This window comes from Pectinophora gossypiella, chromosome 15, assembly GCF_024362695.1.
Source record: "Pectinophora gossypiella chromosome 15, ilPecGoss1.1, whole genome shotgun sequence".
In the NCBI taxonomy this organism is placed as follows: Eukaryota; Metazoa; Arthropoda; class Insecta; order Lepidoptera; family Gelechiidae; genus Pectinophora; species Pectinophora gossypiella.
The window spans coordinates 3,797,744-3,821,471 of NC_065418.1; the positions used below are offsets into that span (position 1 = coordinate 3,797,744).

The following is a 23,728-nucleotide window of genomic DNA, read 5'->3' on the forward strand; positions in this document are numbered from 1 at the left end:
TGGGGAAACAGGAAAATCAATCGTAAATTATATAATAATAATTATTAATATTTCCAATATTTTAGTAGCAGATTTTAAAAAAATATGCTTTTGCGCAAAACCAAAATAAAATAATGGCTTAACTGTGTATAGGCAAAACCGAAAAAAAGAAATGCATTTTTTTTATTCATTATCTGTCGGATTGTCGCGTTGGGTTGGGTTTTGTTGCTTGCGAAGTGAAATTATATTGAAAATTGCCTTTTTCCTGTTTTCTATCGATATCCGTTGAATGTTTATATGATAAACAAAAGTGTCTTTTATCGTATTATTATGTGACGTGTTATTCCATATATCATTACTAAGTACATTTACCCTAATTCAATTTGTTTTGAGCATGGCTGCATGTCATGGAGTAGATTGTTGATTTCGTATTCAGTGTGTGTTTTCGAGTTTAAGTACTACGAATAGAGGTGTGTATTGACCTTATTCGTGTGTTGTTATTGTAATTTCATTTGAGACGCATTTTGCGTGCCAAGTTCGTACAAATTGATTGCCGAGTCGGTGATGAAAGTGTATCGTAGTTACGGCTTTCTTTTCTCATTAGTCTTGGTTACATAAAGTACCTATTCTGTTGTCTAACTTCACAGGTCGATGATTTAAGTGTTTTTGACTTTATACGCCAATGAATCACGTATTTATTGTAGTAGAGTTACGACGCTAACTGGTTCTTTTGTAGGTAGCTAGATTGTCAAACGATGTTTTCGAAGAAGAAGAAGAAGCCCCTTATTTCTCCGCCGAGTAACTTCGAGCATAGAGTGCACACGGGGTTTGACAAGCGTGAGGGCAAGTTTGTTGGGCTGCCACTGCAGTGGGCCTCACTTGTCGGCAACAACCAGGTAAACAAGTGTTGTTTGTGTTGCACGGTCTTGCACTGCATGATGAGATGGCTTCTTTAAAATTCTTTCTACATTCCTACAACTTTAGCAACTACATGATTACTAATAATTATTATTATTCAGAAGAAAGCAAATAAAGAAGCACCTAGTAGGCCAGTATGGTAGTCGCAACTGATTTGAAACTGACTCATTGTATTGCTTTTCTGTTGCTACTGCAATTAGGGCTTCTCTATGTTTACCATCAGGCATAGCAACATACTTGGCCAATATAGAAAAAGAAACAAAAAAATAACATAGGTAACTAAATGACTGTTTTTTGTAAATTATTCTAGATAATATTTCTTGTTGTTGCAGATATTAAAATCAACAAACAGACCTCTTCCTCTAGTAGACCCATCAGAAATTACTCCCACCGAAATCCTTGACTTAAAAACTATTGTCAGGGGGGACCACAGAACAACACCAGTATCTGCAATCGCAAGACCAATATCAACAAATATACCACAACAGCCAGTTCAGAACGGAGTGTTATTACCGAAAACTTCGAATGTTGCCAGATCTAATTCTTTAAGAAGTTCAAGCCCTCCTCGTATTAGAAGGGACTTTAGGAACCAGCCAAACGTACCACCTTCTGTACCTGAGGAATCTCCCCCGGTTCCTCCTGCACCACAGCAATATCCAAGCCTACGACGAGATCAGAATTATCAAATGAATAAACCAATAACGGAGTCACCTGTAGATTGGTCACAACATGCACACGAAGCTACAATAAGGCCAGTTTCAGAGATAAACGATAATCATCCTTCGCAGATTACATATCAGAATATACAGAATGCAAATGTACCATATCAACACAATCATCCGCAACAAACATTGTCACACAGCATGCCTCATGGACTAAATGGAAATAATGTTACGATAGGTAAGTTTCTAATTCAATAGACTACTTGACAGCCTAGTCTAATGGGGCCTTTTTTTACAAAATATCATAACAACCCATAAGAATCCCTTATTATGTGCTTTAAATATCATAACAAAAATTATTTATGAATTTGTATGGATATACATTGACATTATCAACAAAAATATCATAGTCATAAATACGTATTCATAATTAACAGCCTAAAATAAATAACAGATTTTTGATCATCTCACACTGCTTTAAATATATACATTAGCATTTTATAATTTATCTTTGACTCAGTCAACAACCCAATTATTCATAGAATGTATGACTTACCAGTTTTTTTATAACTGCCAAAAAACTGAAGTAAACAATAAAACAGTTTTTAGGAAAGAAACGGTTTGAGATAAGATATGTTTGAGAAAGAAGTAGGTCACCTCATGTTTTATAGCTAACAAAGATATTTTTTATAGAGTGAACTATGAGTATCATTTGTGAATCTCTCTCTCTTTATTTAAGAGCTGCGCTCTTGTCGGTGGAGTACTCGCCTTCAATACTCCATAGATAGGGCGTGTAGACCGGAGGTTGCCCCAATCGCCTTCCGTTCCGCAGTACACCGACCAATTTGCCGACCGATTTGTGAATCAGCAGTGTAAAAATATTTTCCAGCACTAATTGTAATATTAATTTTTAACAGTTTACAATTTAAATCAATTAAAAAAATATATATAAAAAAATAATAATCAATTAAAAATATAGATTTAAATAAATTAATTATTCAATTATCTTTATCTTTTTTATCTTTTATTTAGGTAAAAACTTATCTTTACGGTGTTGATCTTTTCTTAAAATAACGTACATCAGTCAATAATTTACTAAATTTTCAATAATATAATTTACTTCCTTGGAATGTTGGAGATACCAATTTAATGGTAACACAGTGGTAACATTTACTTCATCAAAGGGCTAGCAATGGCGGCTTGTCATAGGATTGAGCATACCTGGTCTTCTTATACCATGCATAAATGATAATATGTCTGTAAATCCTAAATGGATGGATGGAGCCAGTAAATTGATTTAAATTTCAAATCATTGAGTAATAAAATAAACTGATCAACTTGATACTATAGATTCTCAACACTTATTTCCAACAAACTCTCCTCAGAAACATACAGACACCAGCACGCAGGCGCGCCGCCCGCCGGCGCCGGCGCCCCCTCGCAAATGCCACTCGCCGCGTCCAAACATGAGCTGCGACTGACGCACGAACAGGTATGACTAGCAGTATCAATCTTATGTATGCAATAGGCTAGTTTGCAACTGGTCAAATCAGTTACTTTTTACTAAACGTGAAAATACGAAATTACTATGGAATTTGTTTGAAAAAGCACACTGTGACGTCATAGAAGAACATGATAAAATTTCGGACGTATTGTTACGTTTTTCTTGTTTAAAATTCATAAATATGTTTTAAAGAAAAAAAGAAAATGTTTTTCGTTAGTTTTAGATTTGTCTTTATTTAGTAATGAGAATTTCATAATTTATCTTGAACATACTCGGGGGTTAAATTGGCCACATCGAAGCAAGCAATCTTGCAATTATACTATTGCGCATATAAAAGTAAGTGCGCAATGCAAACAAATGTCAAATAGCAATATTGCTTTCTTAGATGAATCGCTTCGAGGTGGCCATTTTAACGCCGACTCAATTAACATCGTTGTGTTTCTGTGTGACCATAGTTCCGCGCGGCGCTGCGGCTGGTGGTGTCGGAGGGCGACCCGCGCGCCTCGCTGTCGGGCTTCAGCAAGATCGGCGAGGGCAGCACGGGCGTGGTGTGCGCCGCCACCGACACACGCACGCGGCGCCGCGTCGCCGTCAAGATGATGAACCTGCGCAAGCAGCAGCGCCGGGAGCTGCTCTTCAACGAAGTCGTGAGTTATACTCACATACATACAAACATTTTCTGGATTTCATACATACAAACATCCTCCACCAACCCGCATTGGAGCAGCGTGGTGGAGTATGCTCCATACCCCCTCCGGTTGATTGAGGGGAGGCCTGTGCCCAGCAGTGGGACGTATATAGGCTGTTTACGTACGTACGTACATACAAACATACACTCCACGAGCCCATTAGCAATGTCCATTAAAATTATATAATAAGCTCCCTAAGTACTTAAGAGATGAAACTAAAACTAATTTATTTATAAAAAATCTAAAAACAATGCTAATTAAAAGGAGCTATTATTCTGTAGACGAATTTTTAAATGATAAGTTTTCATTTTAATACACACTTCCTCTCTTCCCTTCAACATTGCTGTGCCCTACAGGGTCCGTGTTATAGTTCCTATGCCTATGTAACACCCCATTACGTATACTACATGGAATGCAATAAATAATTGAGAATTGAACATACAATACTGTTGAAACTTCGGAAACAACTACCGTGGAGTAACCGACCTTACCATACAATGGGGTTGACGAAACTTGTCTGGATTTCATTGTCTGTTTATAAATTACATTGTTGACGAAGCCTGTGGTGTCTTTTTGTGTGGAGTAAATAAAATACTACGTAAAATAGAGGGAAAGTTGCCTCTGACATGCGCAAATGGAGCTCATCATAGCGGGCATTTGTATTAACTGTAATGATACGACACTAATATTTATAATATATGTATAATAATATTTTTTATTGCGTTGAAACAATATAGTAGGAGTACAATGATAAAATACAGCATGTTCTCAGTAGTAGGTACAATAGGCATAATACAACTATTGGCATAATATAATATTGCAAGGATTGTATAATGACTCGTGTGTCTCGCTCGCACGTATGTTATCCCGTTTTCACAAAAGGTGAAAAGCAATATTGCTATTTGACATTTGTTTGCATTGCGCACTTGCTTTTTTAGATATGGCCTCTTTAACTCCCCAGATCTCAACGTCTTTGACCGATTCAACTCTATTCGCAGGTGATAATGCGCGACTACCCGCACCCCAACATAGTGGAGATGCACGCGTCGTACCTGGTGGGGGATGAGCTGTGGGTGGTGATGGAGTACATGGCCGGTGGAGCGCTCACTGACATTGTGACGCGCGCGAAGATGGACCCGGAGCAGATCGCCACTGTCTGCAAGCAGTGCTTGAAGGTAAGCCACGCCTGGTTATGGTCTTTAAAGTGACGTATTAGAGAGGCATTCTCAATTTGACTGGAAGAGACATTATAAAGCGAAATGTATAAAAGGTGACTGGGTCAACTTGAAATAGGATAAATGTTTAATGTAAAAGCCAAAATTAAAATTGTAAATATGTAAAAATAATTAATAAATAATTGTAACGAAGTTTTTAAATATGCTGGCTAGGAGTGGGTGTAATTGTACGCCTCTGCCTATCCCTTTGGGGATACAGGCGTGATGCAATGTTATGTTATGTAAATTGTAAAGAAGTAAAATTAAATGTTTACACCTTAACTTCTGGTGTGGTTAAAGTATATTCTACAACACACGTATATTGTATACAATGTAATATTATGTGAATTTTTTGCAGGCGTTAGCATTCTTGCACGGTCAGGGTGTGATCCACAGGGACATCAAGTCAGACTCCATACTGATGACGGCTGACGGCCGCGTCAAGTTGTCCGACTTCGGTTTCTGTGCCCAAGTCTCACAGGTATGTTTTCGATATTTGAATTTTTACTTACGAAACTTATAATCATTAAAAAAAAAATTCAAAACAAATACTTTATACTTTATCATTAATTTATTATAAATACTTTATTTCGTTAACGTTTGGAACAGTGTGGTACATAAGACTTGGTACTGTGATACTAATCTTACATGATCAAGAACGTTTCTAAAACGTTAAACGACTGTATCCTAACTGATTATACTTTGCGTTGAGACAAACTCACGTCGGGTTCAGCACTGCTACTTAAGGCGGATTTATATTTTATCTGATGTGTAGCGACGTGACGCGTCAGAACGGTATGAGTGTCGGTTTCATACTACGCATTACTAGTATGAACGTTACTATACTAAATGTATAAAACCGATACCGTTCTAACGCGTCACGTCACAACACATCAGACAAATATAAATCCGCCTTTAGCCTTTAATTAAGGTATCTTTTCACTTCGATAAATACATTTAAAAAGATACCTATGATGTTTTTGTTTATTTTTGTTTTGTTATTGATATTCAACATTCGAGCGGCTTATTACTATACAGGGTGTTAGTAACATCGTAACGAATACTCAGGGGGATGATTCAGACCATGATTCTGAGTTAATATTAAGTGGAATTTTTCGTCGCAAAATTCATGTTTTTTTTATTACTTGATATTAACTCAGAATAATCAGCTGAATCATCTCCCTCAGTATTCGTTACGATGTCACTTACACCCCACACAAGTACATACGGTAGCCATAAAAGTAGGTATGGCTGTTTTGTGACACCGTAACGAATACTGAGGGGGATGGTTCAGACCATGATTCTGAGTTGATATCAAGTGGAATTTTCAGTCTGAATATTCCTGATTTTTTTGTGTTTTTTTAATTATTTTCAATTCCATACTTTTACGACGGAAAATTCCACTTGATATCATCTCAGAATCATGGCCTCAATCACCCCTCAAAGTTTTTGTTACGATGTCACTAACACCCTGTATACTTCGTATTATTCGTCTCTCGTGTGGGTTGTGAGATCAATGACCAACCTCATCAACCCTGATAGGGTTACTATTGAGCCGCCAATCTTGACATGCCTGATATAACGACTGCATACTTAAGTAAATTCAAAAATTTTACATTGACCTTCAACAAGTTTATCCATGATAATTACGTTGAATAAATGATTCTGATTTCTGAGTAGATAGTAAAAACTGCTCTTTTCCCCAACAGGAACTGCCGAAAAGGAAGTCCCTGGTAGGCACGCCGTACTGGATGTCACCCGAGGTTATATCGCGGCTGCCGTACGGGCCCGAGGTGGACGTGTGGTCGCTCGGCATCATGCTCGTCGAGATGGTCGACGGGGAACCGCCCTTCTTCAACGAGCCACCGCTACAGGTAATTTCAGACAGTTTCTATCACCATAGAATTTTTTTTCCTGATTAAATTTGCAATCAGTATCTTTTTTTCTGTTTACTATGAGCAAAACTTGTTATAAGTGTCAAGTAGAGTGTGTCCTCCAGCAAGGACAGCCACTCATAATTAGCTAAGCTCTATCTGAATGCTCTAATCTTTTCTTTTGAGTCGTTTCCTATAAGTTTGATTGGTAAGCGGATGGATTGCCATTTCATTGGAATGTTTTTTCAGCCTTGCTTGATAGTTTAGGACTTAACTCTTTTTCAGGTTGTCATGAATTTCTGCATTTGTTATGAACCAAGGAGCGTTACAAATGGTTCTTAGGATCATGTGTTGCATTTTCTGTGTAATTGACATGTTTGAGTTGCAGGCACTACTTAGTTGGGTACGAATAAAATAATATTACGTATCGAATGGTTACTCTCTGCTTTGTACCCCTCAGGGTGTAAAATGTCCGTAAGCCGCTAGGGAGTAAAGGAGAGCGCACACCGTCTCGTTCACACTTGTTAGGCGGCATACGATAAAAATGAGATTTTTGTATGAAATGTCCGGGGACTGGTACCTACTATACAGTGACATCGTAACGACAACTTTGAGGGGTGATTCTGAGTCGATTGCAATAAATGAATCACCCGATTGTCCATAACAGTAAGATGATCCGTGCTTCGGAAGGCACGTTAAGCCGTAAGTAGTCGTTACTTGAGCCATGTCAGGGGCGTTGGCGGCTCAATAGTAACCCTGACACCAGAAGAATAGGAGACTGAATGTGGTGCCCCTGCAGGCCATGCGGCGCATCCGCGACATGCCGCCGCCGCGGCCGCGCGGCGCGGCGCGCTGCCCCGCCGACCTGCTGGCGCTGGTGGAGGCGGCGCTGGTGCGCGACCCGGCGCAGCGCCAGCCCGCCGCGCGCCTGCTGCACCACCCCTTCCTGCGCCGCGCCGGCCCGCCCGCGCTGCTCGTGCCGCTCATGACGCATGCGCACGCCCGCAACCAGTACGTATCACAAGCCAATCACTCATTTACTCCCAGATGATTCATGGTTTTGTCAACAGTTACCAGCCTTCAACAATCACTTGATCACAATATAAAAAGTCCACATTGTTGCAATTCATCTCATCATCATCATCATCAGCCCATTAACATCCCCACTGCTAGGGCACGGGCCTTCCCTATGGATGGATAGGGAGATCGGGCCTTGAACCATCACGCGGGCCCAGTGCGGATTGATGGTTATTAACGACTGCTAATGCAGCCGGGACCAACGGCTTAACGTGCCTTCCGAAACATGGAGGAGCTCGAGATGAAAACTCGTTTCTTTGTGGTCACCCATCCTATGACCGGCCTTTGCAAAAGTTACTTTACTTCAACAATCGCAAACCTATGCTAACCTATTTGACATTTGTTTGCATTGCGCACTGACTTGCATATGCGCAAATGTCACATTGTAATACAGCTTTTCTAGATGAATTGCTTTAATGTAGCCTTTTTAACCGCCCAGAACTTGCTTATATTAATAAACTAAATACAAGGGGACATTCTTTAGTACGGTTCAATTATTAATGATCTTATTTACATTTACAGGTAAAACGACATTTAACACGAAGTTGTCGCCGCGTCTCACTTCAAAGAGGTTTTGAATCAAAACCATACACAGTGAGATAAATTGAATATTACTTAACAGATTGAACAACCATGACGACCGTTTCTAGTTATATCTTCCCAGTATCAAAATAGCAGAAAAAATACGTTTTCTGATTCAAAAAGAAAATGTTATTGTATATTTTTTTCCAATGTAGTTTCTATATTTTATCATTTATCACACGTTTACTTACTGTAGATATTAGGCATGACAATGGCCCCGATTCCTGCAGACGCCGTCTAATTTTATTTTAAGTTAATTCCTGCAGACACCGTCTAATTTTATTTTAAGTTATATCCGTCATTTTCATATCCGTCGAAAAGGAAAGGGACGGATGATTCACAGCTCTTAATTTTAGGAAGAATGAGCAAATGAATGAATAACCCGGGCGAATCAAAAGGGACGTCGCTGGTATGCAATCCGTTTGACGTGCTGTCTACTTAACTGTGTCGGGTTATTGACGGATGTAAAATTTTTAGACGGTTGGTTTAGATTTGTGCTTAAAATTGACGTGTGTTCCATAAATTTTATGCTTGTTGATTACCCGTCCCTTTCCTTTTCGGCGGATAAGAAATTGACAGATATAACATAAAATTAGATGGTATTTACAGGAATTAGCACTAATATAAGAGTAATAAAAAGTTAAGAAAACAAGTAGTGTCGCGAAACAGATCAGGGGGGTTAAAATGCCACATCCAAGCAATTCATCTAAGAAAGCAATATTGCAAGTTGACATTTGCGCATATAAAAGTAAGTGCGCAATGCAAACAAATGTCAAATAGCAATATTGCTTTCTTAGATGAATTGATTCAATATGGCCATTTTAACCCCCCAGCGCTGTCTCGTATTGCTTACAGTGAGGGATTTTCCAGACTAAGTTTTGTAAAAAAAATTGATGGCGCTGTTCAGATATAACGTGATAATTACCTATTCTCATTGCTCGGGGTATATAATTATTAAAATATAAAAAATATGGTCAAACATAGAAATCTATGTTACGTAATGGGTGAATATCAAAATGTGCAAAGTTTGGCGGCGAACTGTCATATAATTTTTTCGTGAAAAATTGGGTTCCTTTTGGATCCTTTTTCATGTCGGAACCGAGGATCCTATTGGATCTTTTTCATGTCGGAACCCAATTTTTCACGAAAAAATAATATGAAATTTCGCCACCAAACTTGAAATTTTGATATTCACCCTAATTCTTAAGAAAAATAAAAAAAAATGTAATGTAGTGGCAGAGGCATATATAAAAATAATTGTTGCTTGATATTTGGATCAGATGCGTAAAGAATTATGTTGCTACCTATATTGCTTCACTTTATTTTGATTAGAATAATAATGGGTGGAAGTTTTGTGCCTGGGTATAATAACAAGGGTCATCATTTATACCCAAAAACAAAGATAAAAGTTGCTTATGTCTTTTATCCATGAAATTGGAAGGTTAAACGCAGGAAAATCGCTTCAGTGCCACTTATATTTTGTTGGGGAGCGCAGCCTGGAAAATCCCTCGTTGTAATAATTGTAAATTTCGTCGCGTAGGTTTTATTATACATTTTCTTTTTATTACTCCTACGATGTCACACAAACCAAAGTTGTTTGAAGCAACTTTTTGTAAAGTATAAATCATGTTCATTATATTTTATTTAAACAATCATCTCTACATTATTCCTACGCGAAACACCCAGTGAAATCATTCCACATGTATGAAATCATAAAGTATTTATAACATTCCTTCTTCTGACAAAGGAGTTCTTATTTTCTTGATCATGAATTATATTATTGTTGAAACTATATTATTGTACGTTTTTTATTGCCATAAAATTGTTGATTATACATTTTTTTGTTGTAGAATAATGCAGTAAATTATCATTAGGAGTTTAATATGGAGGTAGGAATTACTAGTAATTCTAGATTATAGTACCGTTCTATCTAACTGTAAACCCCGTCCAGTAGGTATCGTTTCACTAATGTCACACCCCGGACAGTTCATACAAAATCCACGTTTTACACAGATACTACACATTGACATTATCGTACACGCGCATCTGTGTGTGTGACGTCTGACACCATACGATTAAAGTCTATTAATGTCCGAGGGGGGTGAGGTAAACCTAGCTCAGCCGTTGGTGCGGAGCGGAGGGTTGCCATTCTATACGTAGTATTATTCCTTATTCTAGGGTAATGTGTCGTACATTTTATCGTACTTACTAATAAAATTAATCATTAACAAATGTTACGACAACTTATACAATTTCACTTACTGAGAGAAACGTAATATGGTATTTAAATGATATTATATGACCATTTAGCGTTATAGAAAACACATTATTATTGTTACAAGCGTGTTTGTCTATTTGTAAGTCGATTTTATTAATATTTCAATGTGTCTTATTAATTAGTAAAACGGGGGAACTCCAAACGAATTGGACAAACGAACATACCCACAGAATTTCGCATTTAAAAACGTTAGATAAGTTTATTTGTCAATCTTCCATATCAACCTTACCTTCAACCTTTTATATCTTGAGCTCAAATTAAGCAACATTGTGCCAGAAATTGAAATTGGAATCTTCAAATCAGTATTATTGTTAGAGAGTTGCTTGTGTACTTAACTTACTTAATAATCCTTTAACCATAAAGGAACTTAAATGTATCTGTAAGTTTGCTTTTTTTCAACCGTATGTAGACGAAGAAAGTCAAATGTTACTTCATAATTCTCTTTACATTCCGAAGATATTTACGTATTTATTTATAAATCAAATATCGAGATATTTTATCGAAATAACCACCTAATATATTTTGATATAAGAAGGGAGGTTAAAAATGCCACATCGAAGCAATTCATCTAAAAAAGCTATATTGCAAATTGTCATTTGCGCATTTAAATGCGTAATGCAAACAAATGTCAAATAGCATTTTAGTTTTTTTAGATGAGTTGCTTCGACGTGGCCTTTTTAACCCTCAAGTGCTTCATAAGTATTGAAATGCTTACTACTTGTAAATATTACTGGTGTTACTATAACAGAAAATAATTTACTATAATGTTCTTATCAATTTTAAAACTTAAACTTTGGCCTTATAAAAACTGTGATTTCATTGAACCTGAGATATTTCGTGGCCTATTAGATAGTGTAATATGCATGTCGATTGTAACGTATTTTGAATGTTAAAAATAGCAGATTATCAATTTAGTGTTTAATGAGGCTAAGAGATAAAAGAGCAATATACATTCATGTCTTTAGATACTTATTAGGCAGCTAGTGTTGTGATTAAAACAAATTAGGTTTTTGATGAAAATAATGTTGCAAAATACCAAGTGAAATACGAATTTGAAACGCTTTTTAACAGCCTTGTATTTAGAATTAGTGCCTTATCACCGCCTTAGTGTTTTATTAAGCACATTTGCACCTGTTTGCCAGTGTAGTCGTCGCGTCAAATGCGCGAAGGAAACAATATTAGTTGTGTGTATCAATCCTAATTAAACAGTATAGAGAATATATTTTGTCTCTGTTACTCTTATAGAAAATGTTATATGAGATAAGATAAGATATTTCGCACTTCATCTAGTAATGGTTAAGTGTTTTTTACTTTACGACGAATGTTGAATATTGGATTATTTAAGAATAATGTTCATATTTTCATCACACTGTTTCATTCATACAGCGATCAGAATATTGTAATTTATTGCTTTATCAGACAGTTTCTTTGTAAGGTATATGCCAAATATATTGTAATATTATTGTAATGTCACATTGTTAAGAACTGTTATCTAATATAGATTTTGAATACATTTTGTGTGTTTCATTCTTCTTTTATCGTGTGGGTTGTGTGTACCAACCTCATCAATCTGTCAGGTTTACTATTGAGCTGCCAAAGCCCCGGACATGGCTCATGTAACGATTACTTACTTACATTAGTAACTGGGACCAACGGCTTAACGTGCCTTACAAAGTACGGATCATCTTTTTGTGTCATTGAATTCCTTATTATAAAGTGAAATAATAGATTATTTTGCTAGTTTTAAAGACTTTATTTAATTAAGTTGCAGACAGTTAATAATACAAATACATGGAGAATTATTTATAGAACTCGTATTCACTCTCATCCTTCTTGATATTGTTCTTGTATCCCTTTTCGAAGTCCTTGGGGAGCACGATATATCTGAAAGAAACAACGAGACGTAATTATCATGGATAAACTTGTTGAAGGTCAATGTAACATTTTTGAATTTACGTAATTTCGTAAGGTGTTATGGCCGAGGAGAAGAAATGACAAGAAACAGCAACACATCTTTTAAATCAATGAGGGTATACATTACAAGTTATTTAATAACTAGAGGAACACATTCAATACCAGACATTTTTATCGTTTAGGTAACCATTTTTTTTAATCTTATATGAGTCGAACTGTAACCTACATTTTATTCGCAAAAGTGGAGTACATACGGTGAACATTCCCTCTGGTGGATTGACAGGTATAGGAACATTCTGATTAATACCAGTCTACTAGTCAGCTAGCAAGATAGTCTCCTACCGCTGTCCCTCTGGGAGAAAATTGGAAATTTTCTTCCCACTTGTCACCAGTAGGGCTAACATGCGCAACTTGGTAAAATTTTGTCACGGTCATTTTATCGATAGGTAATACTAGGTACATACGTTTTTTTTATTCCATGTCCCTTACCTGTTCTCTCTGACAGCGTGCATGCCGGCTTCTTGGCAGATGGCGTTGATGTCGGCGCCGGAGACGCGGTCCGGCCGCGCCACGAACTCCTCCAGGTCCACCTCTTCTGATAGGTTCATCTTGGCCGTGATCGTTGAGAAGATCAAGCGCTTTTGACGCCTGCGCACAAAGTTGGTGTTATATTGAATTAGTATCCTTCCCCCAGTGGTATCTCTTGCAGATATGTACAATCAAAAAGTTATCATATTTATAAAATTTGTTTTTGTAGGTGTTTTTGGTCTATTACAGAAACGACATGTAACCATGAGGGCAACCAGTTTAATTTACTTTGTAAGAAACTGATGGGACTTTAGCTTAAAGAACCTTTTTTATTTATGTAAACATTTAGTTATGTTTAGTTTCTTACCTGTCAGGCAACGGGAACTCGATCTTCCTGTCTAGTCTACCAGGTCTGAGCAGGGCAGGGTCCAAGGTGTCGGCACGATTCGTCGCCATGATCACCTGTGGAAGGTAAGCTCTTTTTACTAAACTTCAGAAATGCAAATATACTTTATTGCACCAAAATGAAATAATTACAAAAAGACTCTTAACTAAGTTCATGTTAAATGGCGGCATAAGACAACCATAAAGTGAGGAAAAATGTAAAAAATTAAATTGAAAGATTGCAGGTACTAACTATAAGTACAACTTACCAATAAATACATGCAAATAAATATATAACATACATGCAAATATATATACATAACCTATATACCCACACACACACACACAACACACGATACACAGAACACGAAATTACTACGGAATTTGCATGAAAATGAAACCTGTGAGGTCATAGGCCATGATTATTGATTGGAACTTATAGCAGGAGTTGCTGCAGATAGTTTTAGCGATGATTTGAGATGGTAAAAGCGTTGAGGGTAGAGTCACACATCTCGATTCGGAGGCCCCGGATTTGAATCCCAGGGACACATCACAAAAACCACTTTGTGATCCCTAGTTTAGTCAGGACATTTCATATCAGATTATCGCCTGCAAACACTTACTTTTACGTTAGTGGTTTGGTCGAAACCGTCCATTTGATTGAGCAACTCAAGCAGGATTCTCTGAACCTCTCTGTCAGCGCCTGTTTGTGCGTCAAACCTGAAAGAAATATAACAATTAATAACGCGTTCCTTATAGACTAAAGAACAATACCATGTACAGAACGGTATCTCTTCTCCCCGCACCAATTTGTACCCGTACCGTTTGGTGGCGATGGCGTCGATCTCGTCGATGAAGATGATGGCGGGGCTGTTCTCCTTGGCGAGGCGGAACACGTCGCGCACCATGCGCGGGCCCTCGCCCAAGTACTTCTGCACGAACTCCGACCCCACAACGCGAATGAACGCCGCTGGAAACAACATACAATTTTTGGGTCAAATTGGGTTATGTCGTGTACTAAGTTCAAGATAAATTATTAAATTCTGATTACTAAATAAATAAAGACAGATCTAAAACTTACGAAAACCTTTTTTGAGTTCTGCCATTACATTTTATTTTGGAATAATTATGAGCCCAGTAGTGAGAAACTAAGTAATTAGCATGTTAAAAGTAATTTTTACCCATATCACTTTTTAATATCTAGACACTCACCAGTGGTATGGTGTGCGACTGCCTTGGCCAGCATGGTCTTGCCGCAGCCAGGTGGGCCGTACATGAGCACCCCGCGTGGAGGCTCGATACCGATCTGTCTGTACAGCTCCACATGAGTCAGGGGTAGTTCCACCGCTTCCCTGATTTCCTGCTTCTGAGTATCCATGCCACCGATGTCTGAGTACTGCACGTCGGGTTTCTCGTCTGGAACGTTCACAAATGGGTAACTTATTGACATAATAAATATGTTATGATTTAATTGTTGATTTCTTAGAGTTGCTTGCTACAATAGTTTAACATCCTCAATGGTCCAGTGGGTGAGCGTTGGGCTCACGATCCAGAGGCCCTGGGTCCGAATCTTGATGGTGACATATCATAAAAATCACTTTGTGGTCCCTGGTTCTCTAAGGACATTATAGCCTGGTCACCTGATTGTCCAAAAGTAAGATAATCCGTGCTGCAGAAGGCACATTAAGCTGTTTAAAACATACTCATATAGTTGTTACAGGACCCACGTCAGTGGCCTTTGGCGGCTCAATATCCTCATCTACCCTGACACCAGGGTAGATGAGGCTGGTAATCCACCTCACGACACACAATCAATAACGCGTAAAAAGGAACCCTTACGGTTGGATTTTGTTTGTCCATTTTGTCTCAGACAGTTGTCTCAGCTGGGGGGTTAAAAAGGCCACATTGAAGCTATTCATCTAAAAGAGCAATGACATTTGTTAACATTGCACACTTACATTTATGTGCACAAATGTCAAATATTGCTTTTTAGATGAATAGTTTCAATGTGGCTTTTTTAGACCCTCTGATCAAAAATAAATTAAAATGCATTTGTTTCTTTACAAAAGGGGTCTTAAGGTTTTTAAATGGGCTTACAATTACGAGGTCAGTTGTGATATACATCAAATGTTGCCCTGTTATACAATGGTAACTACACAAAATTTCAAAGACACTTAAAATGTGATATATCAGGAGAACTAAAAGGCTTTACCTGCTTGTAACATAGAGATGGAACTGTCAGCTTCAGGTGGGAGCACGTCCACCAGGGCATTAGAATGTTTGTGCAACGCAACTGATGCAGATGGTTTTAGCAGCTCTCGGTCAATTGTTGACAGGATACGCACATAGTAGTTTGAGCCCGTTGTGCTGCCAACTGAATGTAACAAGTATTGTTATTATTATAATGTACTTCCACATCAAATCTGTGTTCCATTGGTCATGTCTTGGTTATAATAATGTAAGGTCTCATATTAACACCCTCCTAACACCTAACAGCCTCCATGGTCTACAAAAAAGGGCCCTCCTTGTGTAGGTTTTACTACAAAAGGGCCCTTTTTTGTAGACCATGGGGGCTGATGCTGATAGTAGGTTATTAATAAGATTTACAAAAAAGTTCTCTTGTGTCCACATGAAAGGATGGATACTAATGTAATTTTCAAAGTAAAATAAATCTTATATTATTGGTATAAAATCAGGAATTACTTTTACTCCATTATTACTCTGCTAAAGAAATACACTTTTTTATTTCTGATGTGATGTGATGATTGACATTACTTAGACTTGAAACCAAATCAAATAAGGTGATCTATACAAATAAATAAACACAAACCGATGCCGGTGTTCTGGTCAACGGCTTCAAGGAACTGTCCGATGACAAGAGGCACCGACTGGATGCGCTTCACTTCCTCCTGGGCGTGCAAGTACTCCTTCTTCAGGTTTCGCTGCTCATCCTTAATGTACTCTTCTTGCACTTCCAGAAATTCCAACATGCGTTGTAGTTTCTATAACGTAGACATGAAATATCATTACATTATGTATTAGTAGTGACTCAACACTGGCTTCGAAAAAGCAATTCAATTCCAAATCGTCACCTTATAGCAAAAACCTTGTAAAGCTTTTTTTGCAAAGTCACATCCAGATGTGATTTTTGTTAACAAAACCTTGCAGAAGACAAGCTAGTTTCAATCCTGATAAAAATTGTGAAAAAAAAATCAATTTTTTATCTGGAATGAAATTGAACTTTTTTTAAAGAAAATAGTGCAGAATCAGGTTATTCAAAACAATAAAAATAGACTACATTGAGATATATGGCCACAATTTCAAGTTTTTGTTTGTGAAAGATTGGGGTTTCGCCTTTCGCAGAAGTATCAAAGATTATATTGTTTTTCTGATTCAAATGATTACTAATTATAACCTCTAAGATATTATAGGGTAATAATGAATAGAAAGATACTTCTTCCTTTGTTCCTCTTTGTGTTGAATTACCTACTTCAACCAGTAATTTGTTTATATCTCACATCTAACAACGTGAACAGTTAAAATGAAAGCTATCGACCAGAATTTATATAAAATAGATCACACATAAAATTACTTTATATTCATCTATTACCTTATATTTCGTGTAAAGATCTTCTGATTCCAGTTCATCAAATGATTGTGGTCCAGTAATTGAGAGCCCTTTGGTGTCAGTGACCAAATCATCCTGAAAAATACAGGGAAATATGCCAATAGTATGTTACTTTACAAATTATCCAGTAAAATAGTATCCCACGGGGCACAAATGAACCACTTACTTTCTCCGGTAGAATAATGCCAATTTCATCCATGTTATTATAGTCGTTTAACGAATTTACTATGAAAATACACAATGACCACGAATGAAAGCGATGAGTTGAGATTTTGTACAAGCAAGCAACCAAATCAAACGTCAGTCAGTCGGCCGTCATTTCTGTCAAACAGTGTTGCCAACCTCAAAAAACTAAAAAACCACAACTCGCCTAAAAAAAAACAGTAGAAAGCGGTAGGTAAAGAAAAAAAGGCAGATTTCATAATTTTGCTCATATAATTAAATAATAAACAACTTTCTTAGTTACTAGAACTCACATCAATTGATATATTTATAATCACAGCAACATAAAACAAAAATCAAAGTAAAATTATTTTTCAGTTTCATTTTCAATTGCCTCATCTTCAATATTTTCACACTCATTTTTATTTTTAAAATCATACATGTTTTTGTTGAATTTCTTCATGTGCTTTTCTGTGGCTTCGAATGAATAGCAATCAGTTATTTCGGATTTAGTGTGTAATACTCCTTTAATAGTTGTAGTCGATATTCTATTGCGTAATTTGGTTTTCATAATATTTATAGCAGAAAATAACCTTTCCACGGCGGCGCTGCTATGTGGTAGGCACAAAAGCTTCTTTACCAATTCACACAATGTAGGGAATGTTTGAGATTCGTCTCCATTTCTTAATTCTTGTACATGTTTCCAAAAGTCGATAATATCAGGAGTTTTGTTTTGGTCGAAAGAAAAATCGACATTTCTTAACATTCGCCATTCTCTATCCAGTTCCGTTATATTATTTGGACAAATCTTTGGGAAGAAATAATGTAAATCTGCAATGGAAGGGAATTTCTTTTTTATTTCAGAATCCAGAATTGCTTTAGGATTTAGCATCTTCAGACATTTTAATGCCTGACGGTCTTTGTCGTCAAAAGGAAACCTTTTTAATATCTGTTTTGCAGCTTCGATATAAAACTCCTTACACTTTAAGTAGAAATTTTTCAGCTGTTCTTCCTCTAGTTCTCCTATTTCTGTCTTTCTTCTGATCAAATTTGTCACCATTCCACCAACGTATATATGTTGCATCGGTAAATGTTTCTGCTCACTCGAGAAGTCAAGGTTTAATATTTTAGTTTCTTTTGCGTGTAAAATATTTTGTGCTTCATTTTTTTCTTGTTCAGTGAGATTCAAATATTCAGCTTGTACAAAGCATTCCAAGATCGTTGTGTATGCAGTCAGTATTTTGTCGTATAGTAAATATAATTTCGGAGTCTCGGATTGCATTTCTTTATTGAGATCGGTAAATATAGGTAATGCAAATTTCAAAAACTCCAGGTACAATTCAGTTGTCGGTTCGAGAGCCTTCGAGAGAATTGATTGCGCAGAAAGTAATCTATCTACATGAACTGCAGCTTGAAAATACAATTTTATGGCTGGTAATTGTTCCAGAAGCCTATTTACTACCTCAATAAGCGACAACCATCTGGTTTGGCTTGGGTGGAGTAATTTGTGTGGTTTAATATTTGTGAATGCTTGAAATGTTTTGAAATCTCCAATACGTTTTGGTGAATTTTGTACATGATTATATACGTCTCTACAGAAATCTTCCACGCCCCTTGGCAATTTCTCACATGCGTATGATGCGCATAGGTTAAAAGAATGACAAATGCACTTCATAGTAAAAAGGTGAGGTATGTCATTTTTAAACAAAGTGACCAATGAATGTTTATCTCCAAACATAACGTTAGCGCCATCAGAAGCAAAGCCTATCATGTTTGATTTGTAAGGAATATTTTTTTCAACAAAATATTCTACTATTTTGCCATACAACGCTGTTGCTGTACCATCTACGATTGGTATTAAAGTCAGAAATCTATCTTCAACGCTGAAATCTAATTTTACTATTCTAGCGACAAGCGCTAAATGTTTTATCGTAGATTTATCTGTGCTTTCGTCAACAAGTAATGCAAAGCAATTGTTCTGTAACATCTCTATTATATTTTCTTCAGCTGTCTGCCCAGTTACATTAACAATAATAGCTCTAGCTTTTGTGCGGCTTATAGATAATTGTTCGGCAATTTTGGAATCTGGACATACAGCGCAAATCAATTTATTCAAATGAGATGCTATGTTAAAAGACAGATTATGCTCAGCAATAAAGCAGGCCATTTTTACTTCACCCGCTTTAGCTGCAATTTTTGCATCTTGTGAGTTGGAAGCTGAGGTAAACATTGATGTCAGTTTTTGTTGTTTTTGTAACTTCAAACTATTCTTCGCGTGTTTGGTTGAATCTTTGTGTCGTAACAGTTCGTGTATACCACATTTTCTGTCGCAATTACACGCAGAACAAAAGAAATAAGTCTCACCTTTAATGCTTTTCTTTAACCAGCCTTTGAACCTATCATCTTTTAACCACGAATTTACGAATTTCTGTTCATATTTCACATTTTTCTTCTTAGGAGGACTTTTTCCAGTCGATGAATCACTACTCATTTTATCAAAAACTTTGTAATTATTTTTTCAAAATAGACGCCGCAATTCAAAGAAACTGTTCAAGGTGTTGTGACTTGTGACTATAAAACAATACCTACGCAATAGGCTTGTAGGCTACGCGGTCGGTGTAGCTGTTATTTATAAATAGGGATTTCCCCGTGCATAAAAATATAAAGAAGATACTGCCATCTAGTGTCAATGTGTTTTATTACGTAGTGGTTTGTCATTGCGTTTTATTGCGTAGTGGTTATCAAAAAATGTTTGCATAATAGTGTATTAGGTGGCGCTGAACGCGAAAACCAGTAGAAAATAGGAATGAAACAGAAAACATGGTCATCAATGTGAAAACAGCAAATCTACTGTTAAAACAGTAGGGTTGGTAACGCTGCTGTCAAACAACATTCGCATTGTCACGCACGTTTCGTTTTACGCAGGTTATATATAAGATAGTCCTGTTATGTTATGTATTTATGTTACAGGCGTGATGACGCCTATGATGATGCCTGTATACCACGGAGAGGTAGGCAGAGATGTATAGTATTACGCCTGTTCCTCATCAGCTATGTTAAGTGGACTTAAGCATTAACCTGTTTGTATTGCACGTTTCGTTTTACGCAGGTTATACATACAACTTAAAAAACGAAACGTGATGACGCCTGTATCCCGCAAGGGGTTAGGCAGGGGTGTATAGTATTACGCCCACTCCTCGTCACCTATGTTTAAGTGGTATAAACATAAACCTAAACCTAGAGGTTTTTGTTTATGTTGGCGACATACATAAGTTGTAACTGGATATTAGCAAAGAAAGAAAAGATTCTAGGTTTTTTTGCGTTCACGGTAATGATATTGAATGAGGGACTGCCCAGGGTACGTCCCTTAAAAACAACATAGATACGCTGTACAGATTTTTCTTCGTTTAACTATCTAATTTCATGGATAACCATCTATATTGTTTTTTAGTGAACGTGGCTTGGAAAGTCCCTCATTCCGAAGTTCCCTCATTCAGCGCTTATCGCTATCGACCCACCAGGGTCGATTAATTCTTTCAAATATTTTTTCTCTCAGACGACCCCTGAGCCGAGGTTCGCGCCCAACTGGGCACCCTCAGGCCTGTTGTCTTAAATGTTGTACCGGGTGAGAGCCTTCAGCGCTCCCCATTTGTCCGGCCAAGTAGTTAATGCCATCTGCGGCACAGATTATCGAAGACGAACTTAACTGTATTTATTCATCAAGTTATTTTTGGATATACTAGTTTCGTAATTAAAATTAGAATGGACCTCTCTATTCGCAATCTGTCCAAAGCCGGAAGCAACAGCTTGTTCGCCTGCAAACTTATTCTTCAGAAGATAAGCTAGGAAATAATGCGAATTAGTAAAAAAGTAAATTCAGTAAAGAAATGCACGTCACACCTGCATCCTGAACGGGTTGGGCTGAACCACAAGTCATTAATAAGACAACTAGCAGTCACGAGCGAGGGCACACCTTGGACACTCCATACAAAAATAAACGCGTAAGGGCGAGCGAGGTAGACAATCCGCACGCTTTACTTCTTAGCGACTTACGGGTAAAGTAAGACTCAGAGGAGGTGAGTTAAATCTAGCATACCTTCCATGTAGTATTATTCTTTATTTTATGCTAGTGGGTCTTTAACACTTCTATTTCTACAAATCGCTAAATATCGAATAAGGCCCTGGAAAATTGGTTGGATAATAGGGTACTTTTCAACTAGTCAAATCAGCTACTATTTATTAAACGTCAAAACACGAAATGACTATGGAATTTGTATGAAAAAGTAACCCATGACGTCATAGAAAAACGTAATAAAATGTCGCATTTATTATTACATTTTTCTTTATTTAAATTCACAAATAAGTTAAATAGAAAAAATATAACGTGTTTTGTCACCTTTGGATCTGTCTTTATTTCGTAATCATACTTTTTTAATTTACATACATACATACATACATAAACTCACGCCCGTAATCCCTAATGGGGTGGGCAGAGCCACAAGTAATCAAAGACAACTTGCAGCCACTGTTGATACGATGTCGTAAGCTGGATATGATGAACCTTATGGTGATAAGGGATCAGCCTATCGCCCATAACATTAGTCCATCATGTTAGATGACACAATCCCTCTGTCGGTTTTTACGACTTTTTTAATTTACTTATCGTAAAACGCAAAACTTCTCAGCTTAACGCCCATTTAAGTAATCATAAGGTATTATCACAGTCTTTAAGACAATTTTGTTTTATAATGTGTTATTATTATTAGCCTGTATGGGTGCCCCTTAAGTTGCATAAAATTAATAACCCTATTTTGAAAATCCATAACAGACTTGACATAACTGTAATTTGCATACCAATTAGAATGATTAACATAAAAATATATATTAATGAAAATCCATAATTTAAAAAATTATAACTTTAAAATTCATAGCATAAAAAGCAATAAATCTGCAAATCAATAATATTAACATTTATGTAGTTAAAACCTGTCTCTGGACAGAACATAGCATTAAAGATTTTAGTTGTAATAGGTGTGAATGAATTGAAAGAGTAGCAATGGTAAAATTTAAAAAAATTACAATAATGTCGTCGCATTCGTCATCAAGCTGTTTTATTATTTGCATTATATTATATTAAGAGTATGGGTTTCAACTTTTATGGGTATTAAAATTAAGGGTATTAATTATATATTTTTTAATCGTTATTTATATTGACATATGTGTATTAAAGATATACTTTTCAAATATATAAATTTTACAGTTATGGATTTTAATGATTATGTGTTTAAATGATTACGGATTTGCAATATAGGCATTTTCAATTATGGATTTTAATATAGACCCGCCTGTATGATCCCACTGCTGGACAAAGGCCTCCCCCATGTCTTTCCAAGTATCCCGGTTCAGTGCGAGCTCTATCCAGTATTTTTGATAACCGTCGAGATCATCGCGCCATCGTTTCCGGGGTCTACTACGTCTATGGTGTCCGTCCTGTGGTGCCCAGTGCGTGATGATCTTTGCCCATCGTTCCGGGACCAGCCCAGTCCCACTTTAGCCACTTTAACTTTATTCCTCCTTTATAATGTGCATTAAACGTTAAATAAAGATATTTATTTAATGCTTTAATTTGTACTGCGTAAGTGTGTTACTTTAAGATAAGAAGTTCGTAATCCTATTATTTTGTAAACTAATCCGGTGATCATTCTTTTTCAAAAATAATAATGCCGAATGGTTTTGAAAAGAGATACCTACAACCCAACACTACAGATTAGATAAGTAATCACCCTTACGCAGTAAGTAGGTAAAGTACTTATTCGCTCGACTTAGCGTGACTCTGCCGCGCGCTTGTGGCCTAGGAGTTCTAGCACGCACGAATGACCATTCACACGTCTATGACCATTATTTTGTCTTTTATTGGATTAATTGGATTTCAATCATGTATCACTACCCCCCTAATTTGTGTTTTATAACTTTTTATTAGTTGTTATTTTACTTTATAGTTACACCAAGTTTGACGCTTAGTATGTGCAAAAGGCTAATACAAGAAGATATTTGTATATATTTTTTGGTTTTATTTAAATATATTAACTTTGAGACCCTCTGACAGACAAACGGACATACATAAAAACGTTTTAGGGGTCCTAATCAGAACCCGTTTCTGTATAGAACCAGAAAAGTAAGTATTTTAAATCCATTTTTCGTCGGAAAAAAACCAAACAATTTTGTTATATTATCGATATATTTATTTGCCAAATTCAAGGTGTTTCTGATTTTAAATGATTTAAAAAATCATCAAAATCATCATCGCGCCTGTTCCTGGCAAGTTAAAAGTGAGA

General features: G+C 36.8%; 3 protein-coding genes across 3 annotated transcripts; 1 reads left to right on the plus strand and 2 right to left on the minus strand.

Annotated features, from left to right (window-relative positions):
• Positions 1 to 183: 183 nt before the first annotated feature.
• LOC126373116 (serine/threonine-protein kinase PAK mbt) lies at positions 184 to 12,290 on the plus strand. Its single transcript, XM_050019121.1, has 10 exons — positions 184 to 449; positions 716 to 875; positions 1,230 to 1,797; positions 2,945 to 3,051; positions 3,519 to 3,710; positions 4,751 to 4,927; positions 5,325 to 5,447; positions 6,676 to 6,840; positions 7,640 to 7,851; positions 8,440 to 12,290. The coding sequence occupies exons 2-10, from the start codon at positions 735 to 737 to the stop codon at positions 8,441 to 8,443; spliced, it is 1,689 nt and encodes a 562-aa protein (XP_049875078.1). The 5' UTR covers positions 184 to 449; positions 716 to 734; the 3' UTR covers positions 8,444 to 12,290.
• Positions 12,291 to 12,528: 238 nt separating this feature from the next.
• LOC126373154 (26S proteasome regulatory subunit 6B) lies at positions 12,529 to 17,556 on the minus strand. Its single transcript, XM_050019183.1, has 10 exons — positions 17,398 to 17,556; positions 17,214 to 17,306; positions 16,434 to 16,605; positions 15,816 to 15,977; positions 14,816 to 15,019; positions 14,426 to 14,573; positions 14,227 to 14,323; positions 13,587 to 13,681; positions 13,181 to 13,339; positions 12,529 to 12,661 (listed from the first exon to the last, which is right to left on the minus strand). The coding sequence occupies exons 1-10, from the start codon at positions 17,428 to 17,430 to the stop codon at positions 12,577 to 12,579; spliced, it is 1,248 nt and encodes a 415-aa protein (XP_049875140.1). The 5' UTR covers positions 17,431 to 17,556; the 3' UTR covers positions 12,529 to 12,576.
• A 5-nt stretch (positions 17,557 to 17,561) lies between these two features.
• LOC126373098 (uncharacterized) lies at positions 17,562 to 19,981 on the minus strand. The gene has a single exon (XM_050019098.1). It carries the CDS (start codon positions 19,882 to 19,884, stop codon positions 17,761 to 17,763), a length of 2,124 nt encoding a protein of 707 aa, XP_049875055.1. The 5' UTR covers positions 19,885 to 19,981; the 3' UTR covers positions 17,562 to 17,760.
• Between the last annotated feature and the right edge of the window lie 3,747 nt (positions 19,982 to 23,728).